Raw genomic sequence first — 13,468 nt, forward strand, 5'->3', positions numbered from 1 at the left:
AACCCTCAACCTCCAACACTCCAGTGGAAACAAAAATCCCTCAAACCCTTCATTCCAAACAACATTCTGGTAATTGTTTCTGACCTCTCTCCAGTTTAATGATAACCTTCCTATAACAAGGCGACCAGAACAGCAGATAGCACTCCAGAAGAGGCCTCACCAACCTCCACCTGACATTCCCAGAGATCAGGCAAGAATCAACCAAATCCAGAGACTGATCAGAATGTGCAAAACAACAGGCTTCCTTTTCTAAAAGACATTAGTGAATCTGTGGGGTCATTTTCAGCCTCCATAGCAGTCCAGCAGCTTCCTGACTACCTTTATTGACATCAACTATTTATTGCCAGTTTTATTGTAAAACTGAACTGACACCCCTTACAGCATTCCTCAGTTACTTACAATATTCCACATATTCGGAAGTTCATAAATAATGCTGGAACACAGGTATAGATAGTTCTGGCGTTAAAAGATCCCATCCAGATACTTGTAAATCCTATTCATGCCTGGACAGCAAGCTACCTTTGCAGAATCCTATTCCAATTCATTTCCAACAAGCTCCAAAACTTATGGACTTGCTGATTTCCTTGCTTCATCTCATTCAGCACTGCTGAGTAATGGATTTGTTAACAGCACACACAGACTGATGAGGATCAATCATTTGTTTGTACCTCCACCATCCCACGCTTGTTTTAATTCATTTGTGTAATGTGGGTGTCGCTGCTTGGGACAGCATTTGTTCCCCAACCCTAACTGCCTGGAGGTGGTGACAGTAAGCTGCCGTTTTGAACCACTGCAATCCATGTGGTTTGGGTACAGCCACAATACTGCTAGGGAAGGGAATTCCTTTTGTTTGTCATTTATATAAGAGCATATAGGAGGCATAGTTAATAAGTTTGCAGGTGACACCAAAATTGGTGGTTTTGTGGACAGTGAAGAAGTGCCTAAGATTACAAAGAGATCTTGATCAATTGGGACAATGGGCTGAGGAGTGGCAGATGAAATTTACTTTGGATAAACGAGAGGTATTGCATTTTGATAATACAAACAAGGTCCGGACTTATACAATTAATGTAAGGGTCCTGGGGTAGTCTTGTAGAACAGAGGAACTTCGGGGTTCGAGGAGGTAATTCTTTGAAATTTGCGTCACATGTAGACAGGGAGGTTAAGAAGGCATTTAGCACAATTTCCTTCATTGCTCAGACCTTTGGGGTATAGCAATTGGGACGTTGTGTTGAAGTTATACAGAATGTTATTGAGGCCTCTCCTGGAGTATTGAGTGCATTCTGGTTTCCTGTCATAGGAAGGATATTGTTAAATTGGAGAGGGCTCAGAACACAATTACCAGCATGTTGCTGAGAATGGAAGGTTTGAGATATGAAAATAGACTGGAAAGACTGGGACCTTTTTCACTGCAGCATAGGAGGTTGAAGGGTAGCTTTATTAAGATTTATAAAATCATGAGGGGCATGGATAAGGTGAATAACAAGGGCCTTTTTCCTCAGGCAGGGAAGTTCAAAACTAGGAGGAACATTTTTAAGATGATAGGAGAAAGATTTAAAAAGAACATGAAGAGCAACTCTTTGCACACAATGGTTTGAGAGTGGAATAAACTGCCAGAGAAAGTGGTGGATGCAGGTATGATTACAATTTTTAAAAGACTTTTGGATAAGTACGTGAACAGGAAAGGTTTAGAGAGATGTGGGCCCAGTGCAGGCAGGTGGGACTCATTCAGTTTATGAACATTGTCTGTTTGGTCTGGTTGGACCGAAGGGTCTGTCTCCATGCTGTATCACTACGTCTTTCACCCAGTGACAGTGAAAAGTTGGTGATACATTTCCACGTCAGGATAGTGAGCAGCTTAGAGAGGACCTTGCAGCCGGTGCCCCTTTCCTCTGAGATGGAAAATGATATGAGTTTTGACGCACTCCCAGAACAGCTTTCTGAAAAGAAACCAGACTTTCTTAAAGTCGTCTAACGTAGGCCTGTATCTAGCCTGCTGATGTTAACAGTCCAGAGGTGGTGCCTTTGTGGAGTTTCCAGGCAACTGAACAAGCAGCTCATATGAAACATCCACATACCTGGATCAGCTCATTAATTCGATGCATGTCATCATCTGCAGCCGCCTTCTTCTTTGGAATCAGTCCTTCTTGTAATGAAGCCAAGCGGCTGTACACATCATGTTCCAAACTTGTCTGTGCCGGTCAGTATTTAGGGAAACAAACAATAAAAGAGACATAAGGAGAAGTCCAAAATTGAACATTTTTCCAATTAATTACAGAGTAAATCCTTGGATAACATGATATTCAGCTAATAAACATTAAGAGTTGGTTTTCCTCTTCAATATTTTCTCCACAAAGCATCGTTAACTTGAAGCTACTTTGAGTATCTTAACCTAAGAGTCCATTCTTCAAATATGCACCTTGACAGTTATATACCACTCTCAATGGAACCCTAAGATATAGGAGCCGAAGCAGGCTGTATGGCCCATTGAGATCACGGCTGATCTGATAATCCTCAATTCCACTTTTCAGCCAAAGAGTGAGAGTCATACAGCATAGCCCTTATTTCCATAACCCCAAACAGGAAGATTCCCTTACTGATCAAAAATTTGTCCATCTCAGCACTTAACGACCCAGCCCCAACAGCTCTCTGCATTAAAGAATTCCACATTTAGTACTGTTAAAAAAAATTCTTCATTCCCCCTAAATGGGTGACCCCTTCTCTGAGTTTATGCCCTCTGGTCCTAGACTCTTTCACAAAGGGAATCAACACTGTCAAGGACCACAGAAATCTTGCATGTTTCAAAAAGGTCACCTCTCATACATCTGAATGCTAATATCTGAACAGGGTCAGTCTACTTAACCTCACCACTTAAGAAAATCCTCCCATGCCTGGCATCAACCTCGTGAACCTTCTCTGGACTGCCTCTAATGCCAGTATATCTATCCTTAGGTAAGAGGGCCAAAACTGTTCAATTTTCCAGCTGTGATCTGGTGCCTTGTCTAATTTTGGTAAGATTCCCATTACCTTTGAAATAAGGAGCAACATTCAATTTGCCCTCACTATTACTCACTGAACATGAATACTTGCATTTTGTTTCCTACGTGTGGACCCTAATATCCTGCAGTGCTGCAGCATTTGGTAGTCTTCAGCCACCCCCCTCCCCATTTAAATGATAATAAGCTCCTCTAATCTTCATGAAAAGCATAACCTCATATTTTCCTTTCTTACATTTACTGTGTTTTTGCCGACTCATTTAGCCTGTCTATAACCATCTACAGCCTGCATCATCCTCACCTTTAGCCTTCCTACTCATTTGTGTGTTATCTACATATTTGCTGATACCACATTCATTTCCTCATACAAGTTATTAACATATATTGTAAGTAATTGGGACTCTGCCACTTATCCCTGTAGCACTGCACGAAATACAGCTATCAAGTTACGCCTAACGAGGGTTTTATAGGGGGAGGAAGGGAGGCCATATTGGATTTGGTGCTAGGCAACAAGCCAGGCCAGAGGTCAGACCCCTCAGTGACACTGCCACAACTGCCTCACCTTTACTGTAACCATGGAGAGGGATAGGAACAGACACTATGGGAAGAGGTTTAATTGGGGGAGGTGAAATTATATTGCTACTTGACAGAAGCGGAGTATAAATTGGGGACAATTTTTCTGTGGGAAATGCACAAGAGAAATATGGAGTCTATTCAAGGAGCACTTATTGCGAGTGTTGAATAACTTTGTCCCAACGAGACAGGCAAGGAATGATAAGGTGAAGGAGACTTGGATGACAAAAGAAGAGGAGCTTCTCGTCAAGAGGAAGAAGGAAGCTTACTTAAGGTTGAAGAAGCAAGGGTCTGGCACAGCTTTCGAGGATTACAGGGTAGCTAGGAAAGAACTGAAAAACTGAAAGAACTGAAGAGAGCTAGGAGGGGACACGAGAAAGCCTTGGTGGGATGGATTAGGGAAAACCCAAAAGGTGTTCTACACTTACACGAGGAACAAGAGAATGATCAGAGAGAAGGTAGGGTCGATCAGGGTTATAGGGAGGGAACTTGTGCCTGGAGTCTGAGGTGGTATGGAAGGCTCTAAATGAGTTTTTTGTTTCAGGATTCACCAGAGAGTGTGACCTTGTTGACAGTGAGTACACGGTGGACCAGGTTAATCGGCTTGAACAGATTGATATTAACAAAGTGGATGTGCTGGCAATTCCAGGAAGCATCAAGATTGATAAATCCCCAGGGCCAGACCAGATATATCCAAGGTTACTGCTGGAAGTGAGGGATGAGATTGCTGCACCTCTGCGATGATCTTTGCATCCTCACTCTCCATAGGAGTAAGGCTGGATAATTGGAGGGAGGTGAATGTCGTTCCTCTGTTCAAGAAAGGGAACAGGGAAATCCCTGGGAACTACAGACCAGTCAGTCTTACACCTGTGGTAAGCAAGGTACTGGAAAGGATTCTGAGATAAGATTTATGACTATTTGGAAAAAAAAGTTTGATTAAAGATGGTCTGCCTGGTTTTGTGAGGGGCAGGTCTTGCCTCACAAGCCTTATTGAGTTCTTTGAGGATGTGATGGGGCAAGTTGACAAAGGTCGAGCAGTGAATGTGGTGTATATGGATTTCAGTAAGTCATTTGATAAGGTTCCCCATGGTAGGCTCATTTAGAAGGTTAGGAGATATGGGATACAGGGACATTTGGCTGTCTGGATACAGAATTGGCTGACCGAAAGAAAACAGTGAGTGCTAGTGGATGGAAAGTATTCACCTGGAGGTTGGTGACCAGTGGTGTCCTGCAGGGATCTGTTCTTGGGTCTCTGCTCTTTGTAGTTTTTATAAATGACTTGGATGAAGAAATGGAAGGGTGGATTAGTAAGTTTGCTGATGACACAAAGGTCGGTGGTGTTCTGGGTAGTGTCAAGGACTACTGCAGACTACAATAACACTGACAGGATGCAGAACTGGGCTGAGAAGTGGCAGGTGGAGGTCAACCTGGAAAAGTGTGAAGTGATTCATTTTCAGAGGTCTAGTTTGAATGCTGAATATAGGGTTAAAGACAAGATTTGTGGCATTGCGGAGGAACAGCAGGATCTTGGAGTCCACATACATAGATCCCACAAATTTGCCAGGGTTGTTAAGAAGGTGTATGGTGTTTTGGCTTTCATTAATAGGGGGACTGGGTTTAAGACACACGAGGTTTTGCAGCAGCTCCATAAAGCCCTGGTTTGCCCACACTTGAAATATTGTGTCCAGTTTTGGTCGCCTCATTATAGGAAGGATATAGATGCTTTAGAGAGGTTGCAGAGGAGATTTACCAGGATGCTGCCTGGATCAGAGAGCTTGTCTTATGAAGGAAAGTTGAGTGAGCTTGGGCTTTTCATACTGAAGAGGAGGAGGAAGAAGAGAGGTGACTTGATAGAGGTGTACAAGGTAAGGAGAGGTGTAGATAGAGTAGATAGTCAGAGACTTTTCCCCAGGGCAAAAATTGCAGTCATTTGAGGGGGGGGGGGGTCATAATTTTAAGGGGATTGGAGGAAGGTATAGGGGAGATGTCAGAGGTAGGTTCTTTACACAGAAAGTGGTGGGTGTGTGGAATGCACTGCCAGCAGTGGTAGTAGAGTCAGATACATTAGGGACATTTAAATGACAGCAATAAATTGAGAGGTGTGTAGGTTAGGCTGATCTTAGATTACGATAAACGCTTGGCTGAAGGACCTGTACTGTTCTATGTTCTAGCATCCTAAAAAATTGCCCCCCTGATCCCACCCATCTTCTAATAGTTAGCCAATCCTCCATCCATGCTCATATACTTCCCCCAAAATCATGGGTTCTTATTAAACATCCTGTCCAGCCCTTTTGGAAATGTAGGAAAACATACCAAAGGACATTAAAGAGTACAATTAGACAAAATATCTTCCTTTGCCTTGGCTGTTCAAAAGATCAGCTTGTACAGTCAATTTGAAAGAAGAAGAGGGAGACAGACGTTCAGAGGGATTTAGAGGGGAATTCTGGAGTGTAGAGACTAGACAGTTGGAAATAAGAGGCCATAAAAACTCTTACAATTTTTTATAAATGCACCACAGAATCTGGGTGCATCACAGAGGGGGGTGGCAACTGCTCTGCCCAAGGATTGAAAGATACTACAAAGAGTAGTGAACACAGCCCAGACCACCAAGGAAACCAGCTTCCCATCCACTGACTCCACCTATACATCCTGCTGCCTCAGGAAAGCAACCAACATCATCAAGACCTCTCCCACACCAGTTATAAGCTCTTCCACCTTCTTTTGTCAGGCAAAAGATACAAATATTTGTGCAAGGTTTGTGAAGGTTTGTAGCTCAGGTTGAGGTTTAGGGTGTAGGTTTGCTCACTGAGCTGTAGGTTTGATATCCAAATGTTTCATTATCTGGCTAGGTAACATCATCAGTGGCGACCTCCAAGTGAAGCGAAGCTGTTGTCTCCTGCTTTCTATTTATCTTAAACATTCATATAGAATGTACAGTTGTTCGCAGGTGGAACTCTCTCGGATGTTTGTATAGATGTTCAAATAGATTCAAGAACAGTTTCTTCCCCGCTGCTACCAGATTTTTTAATGGACCTCTTTAACGTTAATGCTGGTCTCACTCTGCAACTTATCGGTGGATGTAATATTGTATCCTGCACTCTGTTACTCTGATACACTTGTACAATACAATCTGCCTGTAAAGCACGCAAGACAACCTCTTTCACGATACCTCAACACACGTGATAGCAATAAATCAAATCAACGGTGGCCCAAAGGAAGGGTGGATTCAGACGAGGGAAGACTTAGGGGAATGGAGAATTGATGGGAGCACAGTCAAGTGCTGTCAGACTGGACAAGATAAACTGAAGATTTACGGGCAGCCAGAGGAATAATGGGATACTCAAGTCTGGAGGTGACAAAGACAAGGACATGGGTTTCAGGGACAGACTGAAATGTGGATGAACAATATTACATTGTGGATGTAGGCAGACGTTAAAGGTGTGAAAATGGAACTGGAAGCTCAACTTGAGATTTAATAGTTTGGAGAGGTTACAAAAAGGTAACACCGACAGTTGCTACGAAGAGGGCTAGATATGTTTATGAAAATGGGCTGTAACCAATGACATGAGTCTTCCTGATTTAAGTGAGAGGCAATGCATTTTGGGAGGTCTAATAACGGTAGGATTTACATGAGTTGTATGTTGCTAGGGATATACAAGTCCATAGATCTCTGAAGGTGTCAGCATGAAGATATTCCTCATCATCAGGAATACACACATAGACAAAGAAGAAACCATGGTATCATTCGACGTGACGGCACTGTTCACATCAATTGACAAAACCCTAGCCAGAGAAACAATAGCCAACCTACTGGACATACATAACAGAACACAGGAGGCCGAACCTATCAACAAGGACGGCATACTTAAACTACTAGACCTGTGCCTCACCACACACTTTACATTCAACAATCAGATATACGAACAAATCAACGGAACACCCATGGGATCACCAATCTCGGGACTCATAGCAGAGGCAGTTATGCAAAGGTTAGAACATACAGCCCTACCACAAATCCAACCCAAACTCTGGATCAGATACGTCGATGACACCTTTGTAATCATCAAAAACACAGAAATAGAAAAAATACACCGAATCATCAACGCCACACTCACAGGAATACGATTCACGAGAGAAGAGGAAAAGGATAGCCAACTCCCATTCCTAGACGTGTTGGTGGAGAGAACACCCAACGGAGAATTCACCACAAGGGTACACAGGAAGCCAACACACACAGACCAAGTCCTAAACTATGAAAGTAACCACCCCAACACACACAAACAAAGCTGCATCAGGACACTATTCAAAAGAGCCACAACACACTGCAGTACACCAGAACTGCGAAAAGAAGAGGAACACCTATACAAGGTATTCGCCAAAAACGGATACCCACGCAACTTTATCACCAGATGCCTAAGAGATAGACCACGGAACGAGGACATGCCACAACCAAAAGGACTAGCCACACTACCATACGTCAGGAGCGTCTCAGAACTGACAGCCAGACTACTGTGACCCTTAGGACTCATAACAGCACACAAGCCAACTTCCACACTCAGACAACAACTCACTAGAACAAAGGACCCAATAGCCAGCACGAGCCAAACCAACGTAGTTTACAAAATACCATGCAAGGACTGCACAAAACACTATATAGGACAAACAGGAAGACAGCTAACAATCCGCATCCATGAACATCAGCTAGCCACAAAACGACACGACCAGCTATCCCTAGTAGCCATACACTCAGACAACCAGGAACATGAATTTGACTGGGAAAACACTACCATCATAGGACAAGCCAGACAGAGAACAGCCAGGGAATTCCTAGAGGCATGGCATTCATCCACAAACTCCATTAACAGACACATAGACCTGGACCCCATATACAAACCACTACAGCTGAAACTGACACCCGGAAACGGCAAGAACATCCATCAACAGACACATCGACCTGGACCCCACATGCAAACTACTACAGCTGAAACTGACACCCGGAAGCGGCAAGAACAAACCACTATAAATACCGGAAGAAACATCAAAGCAGCGCTTCACAGGAGGCTCCAATAGCACTGATGATGTTCCCTAGCCAGGGAATGAAACGTTTGCAGCAAAAACTTCCAACTCGGCGAACAGAACCACAACAACGGACACCCGAGCTACAAATCTTTAACCAGACTTTAGATTAGATTAGATTCCCTATAGTGTGGATACAGGCCCTTCGGCCCAACAAGTCCACACCGCCTCTCTGAAGAGAAACCCACCCAAACCCTTTCCCCTACCCTATATTTACCCCTGACTAACACACCTAACACTATGGGACGATTTAGCATGGCCAATTCACCTACACATCTTTGGATTATGGGAGGATAAAATTATTGAACATAGATATGGTAGATCATGAGAACCTCTTTCCCATTGCAGATGTTCTTATCACTAGAAGGCAAAAGATAAAGGTGAGGGGTAGGTGGTTTAGAGAGAATCAGAGGAAAGATAGTTACACCCAGAGAATGGTGGAAATACGGAACGCACTGCCTGAGATACTCTTGCAACATTTAAGAATCATCTGGACAAGCACTTAAAAATGCCAGGATACAATAGGCTGTGGACCAAGTGCAGTTAAATGGGATAAGGTAGTTTGTTGTTGTTGGTCAACATAGACATGCTTCTATGCTGTTGACCTTATGACCCTATAATGAAAGAAAACCAAGACTCGTGTTAGACTGCAATACACTGAAGAGCTGGTGAATAGGAAAAATTGGCTGTTAAAAGCATACAAGTAGAATCTGACTCCAACAGGAATAGGATGGAGATGGCAAAGAGGAAGCTGATAATATAAAAATGAAAAATACCAGGGTGGGAAGAGATGATGCCGCTGGAAATGCCTTGACCATGACATGGATACATGATAATGCAACTGAACCGATGACGATTTGGGAGGACAATGGCATGGTCAACCAGGTCAAAGGTTGCATTATGTATCACAGTTGCAGTCACAGAGGACGCAATTTGAGCCTAATTAGCAATTGAGCTAAATTGTCCCATAGTGTTAGGTGTGTTGGTCAGGGGTAAATATAGGGTAGGGGAAAGGGTTTGGGTGGGTTTCTCTTCAGAGGGGCAGTGTGGACTTGTTGGGCCGAAGGGCCTGTATCCACACTATAGAGAATCTAATCAACTTGCAGCATGCAAGTAGGCCTGTGGTGGCTTTTCAAAAGTGCAGTCGTCATTAGGCCCACATCATTTTTCTTTCTTCCATTAGCCTTCAATTTTAAAAAGTAATGTGCAATCAGAGCTCATCATCTTTCCAAGTACAATCTTTCAAATTCTGACAAGTCATTTTAAAAAGAATTCTCTCATCCCTTCTGGATCTTTCACCAAAGCTCTGACCCCTGCCCAGTATTTAGTGCTCACTTGGCACTTTCTTGGATATGTACAGGATCTCAGCCTTGTCTTGCCTTTTTCACATTTCTGTTGGCACAATGCTTGTCATGTGTTTCCAGCACTGAACAGCCAAATGGGTGAATGTGTTACTGTATGGCACAGTGATACATCAATATCATACCTGGAGCATGTGCCAGAAGCTCACCAGGTAAATACAGTGCATTTCCTTCAACTATGCTAACGTGGTGCCACTATTTAAGAAAGGTGGCAAGGACAAGCCAGGGAACTACAGACTGGTGAGCCCGACATTGGTGATGGGCAATTTGTTGGAGGGAATCCTGAGGGACAGGATGTACATGTATTTGGAAAGACAAGGACTGATTAGGGATAGTCAACATGGCTTTGTGCATGGAAAATCATGTCTCATAAACTTGATTGAGTTTTTTGAAGAAGTGACAAAGAGGATTGATGAGGGCAGAACAGTAGATGTGATCCATATGGACTTCAGTAAGGCAGTTGACAAGGTTCCCCATGGGAGGCTGATTAGCAAGGTTAGATCTCATGGAATACAGGGAGAAATAGCCACTTGGATACAGAACTGGCTCAAAGGTAGAAGACAGAGGGTAGTGGTGGAGGGTTGATTTTCAGATTGGAGGCCTGTGACCAGTGGAATGCCACAAGGATTGGTGCTGGATCCACTACTTTTTGTCATTTATATTAATGATTTGGATGACAGGTTAAGAGGTATAGTTAGTAAGTGTGCAGGTGACACCAAAATTGGAGGTGTAGTGGTCAGCGAAGAAGGTTACCTCAGATTACAATGGGATCTTGATCAGATGGGCCAAAGGGCTGGGATGTGGCAGACAGAGTTTAATTTAGATAAATGTGAGGTGCTGCATTTTGGGAAAGCAAATCTTAGCAGGACTTGTACACTTAATGGTAATGTCCTGGGGAGTGTTGCTGAACAAAGAGACCCTGGAGTGAAGGTTCATAGCTCCTTGAAAGTAGAGTTGCAGGTCGATAGGATAGTGAAGGCGGCATTTGGTATGCTTTCCCTTAATTGGCCAGAGTATCGAGTACGGGAGTTGGGAGGTCATGTTGCAGTTGTACAGGACATCGGTTAGGCCACTGTTGGAATATTACATGCAATTCTGGTCACCTTCCTATCGGAAAGATGTTGTGGAACTTGAAAGGGTTCAGAAAAGATTTATAAGGATGTTGCCAGGGTTGGAGAATTTGAGCTGTAGGGAGGGGTTGAACAAGCTGGGGCTGTTTTCCCTGGAGCGTCGGATGCTGACAGGTGACCTTATAGAGGTTTATAAAATCATGAGGAGAATGGACAAGGTAAATAGACAAGGTCTTTTCCCTGGGGTGGGTCCAGAACTAGAGGGCATAGGTTTAGGGTGAAAGATATAAAAGATGTAAGGGGCAACATTTTCACACAGATGGTGGTGCGTGTATGGAATGAGCTGCTAGAGGAAGTTGTGGAGGCCAGTACAACTGCAACATTTAAAAGGCATTTGGATGGGTATATGAATAGTAAGGGTTTGGAGGGATATGGGCCAAGTGCTGTCAGGTGGGACCAGATTGGGTTGGGATATCTGGTTGGCATGGACAAGTGAGACCGAAAGGTTTGTTTCCGTGCTGTACATCTCCATGACTCTAGTGAATGTTTTTGGGAGAGGACAGCAAGAACTAACTAGCATTGGATGTGTACAGGGCACATTTCAAAATCTAGAAACATGGAGGCATTATAAATAGTACAATTCTAAAGGAGATACAGAACCCAAAGGATTGAGTATGTACATGTGCATAAATCAAACAAGGCAAGTCAAATTGAGGAAGCAATTAATGCATACAGTATCTTAGACTTTATTAATAGGGGTACGGAATACAAGAGAAAAATAGCTACATTCAATTGTGTAAGATAGTAATTTAGCTGGGGTCAGTGTGTGTTCAGTTCTAGAGGCAATAGAATTGGAAGTCATTGCTGGAAATACCCTGACCATAGCATGGTCGTACGCCCAAGGCAGCCGAATGGAAACCAGAGCAATTCCAAGATTCAGCAGTCAACAAGAATCATTCAAAGCTGTGACTAGGCAACACTAGCCCTGGGAAAGAGAGTGTGAGCTTGTTCCCAGGTCTGTAGCATTTATGGGAGAGTACGGACAGCATACGTGCAAGGTTATAGAAGATTACAGGATGGCATAGCCTGACTTCTGAAGTTTTTACCACGTGACTGTCACACAGGTTTGATGAATTAATAGCTGTTTTTGGACAAGAGGAATTTCACTGTTACCAATATACGGACAAGATACAGCAGCGGAACAACCAAAAATGCTTTAAGTAGAGTATGTGCTGACTCTTTATTTATACAGATGAATGTTGCCTACATAAGATAACAGCATTCATGGCAATGTAATAAATTTAGCAGTGGCACCACTTCGGAACCACTCAATACTAACAGCAGCTTCACATCAGTAGCAGTAACTGAGGAAGCCACATTCATACAACTGACAGAATTTGAAATCAAAGCAGGTGCCTGTTATTCTGAATTGCAAATAGCCATATATAAAGGCTGAAACTGTCTATCAAAAATACCAATGGCTTTTTGAGAGTTGCATTAGAGTTTTGGAAAGAAACATATCCATAAGTTAGTTGCAAATTTGACCACAAACCATCAGTCACTAGCTTTTGTGGTTACTGATTACTTGCAGGATCAGCCGAAACAAAGCATCACAAGAGCTGCACAAAAATAATGGTGTACAATGTATCTTGCAGCATTACAGTTGGTGATCTGTAACAAAAGATCACTGTTGACAATTACATGTAAAATAAATTCTGTAAAGCATCAGTGGAAAGTTTAGATTTAGCTAAGTCACAACACAATGGATCCTTTGTTATAACATAGTGATGCAAGAGGCTGACATACTGCAAATGAAAGAGTATTTGGTAACCACATAACCCGAATCCATCTCCTCGAATACCTCAATTGCTAGGTGACCAATCGACACCAGAAAGACCATTATAAAATGCAACTTCGCCCCTTGGAATGGATACACAGCAAGTATTGCTGCAATACATTGGAAGCTAGATTTTCAACTTGAAATGAAAGACCCAGAAATGCCATCCTTTCTGGTCACAGTGATATCAGACTGCTCCTATGCACAAGCCAAGCCCAAACAAAAAATCCTGAACTGAATAAATACCAAGTTAATTAAACCATAAGTGGCAAAGCTAGCACAAATTACCTTCAAGTTGGACAGTTATCTATAAACTGCCCAAAGACTCCCATCAAGTTCCAAAACACTTCATTTATTTTTGTTTTGAAAGGATCTAGTTGAAACAGGACATTTTCATTGCTCACCTGGAAATAAACAATTTTCTGCAGACCTGAGGCAGTTTTGGCATTTTGGCATTTTCTGGTAGACAAGGGTGACCTGCAGGACATGTTCACACAGTCCCAATTTCTGCTTCATAGGTCAGTGGGTGAACACCACTGCTGGTATTTCTGTGAC

The 13,468-nt window shown here is 42.9% G+C and overlaps 1 protein-coding gene across 3 annotated transcripts in view; it reads right to left on the reverse strand.

The window, feature by feature from the left end:
- Positions 1 to 13,468, reverse strand: part of LOC132821964 (histone deacetylase complex subunit SAP130-like) — a 55,741-nt gene that overhangs the window by 2,518 nt on the left and 39,755 nt on the right. For all 3 annotated transcript variants that reach the window (XM_060834992.1, XM_060834990.1, XM_060834991.1), the window contains exon 20: positions 2,079 to 2,192. In XM_060834992.1, the coding sequence (XP_060690975.1) occupies positions 2,079 to 2,192 (114 nt within the window). The remainder of the gene's footprint in view (positions 1 to 2,078; positions 2,193 to 13,468) is intronic.

This window comes from Hemiscyllium ocellatum, chromosome 13, assembly GCF_020745735.1.
Source record: "Hemiscyllium ocellatum isolate sHemOce1 chromosome 13, sHemOce1.pat.X.cur, whole genome shotgun sequence".
Lineage (NCBI taxonomy): Eukaryota > Metazoa > Chordata > Chondrichthyes > Orectolobiformes > Hemiscylliidae > Hemiscyllium > Hemiscyllium ocellatum.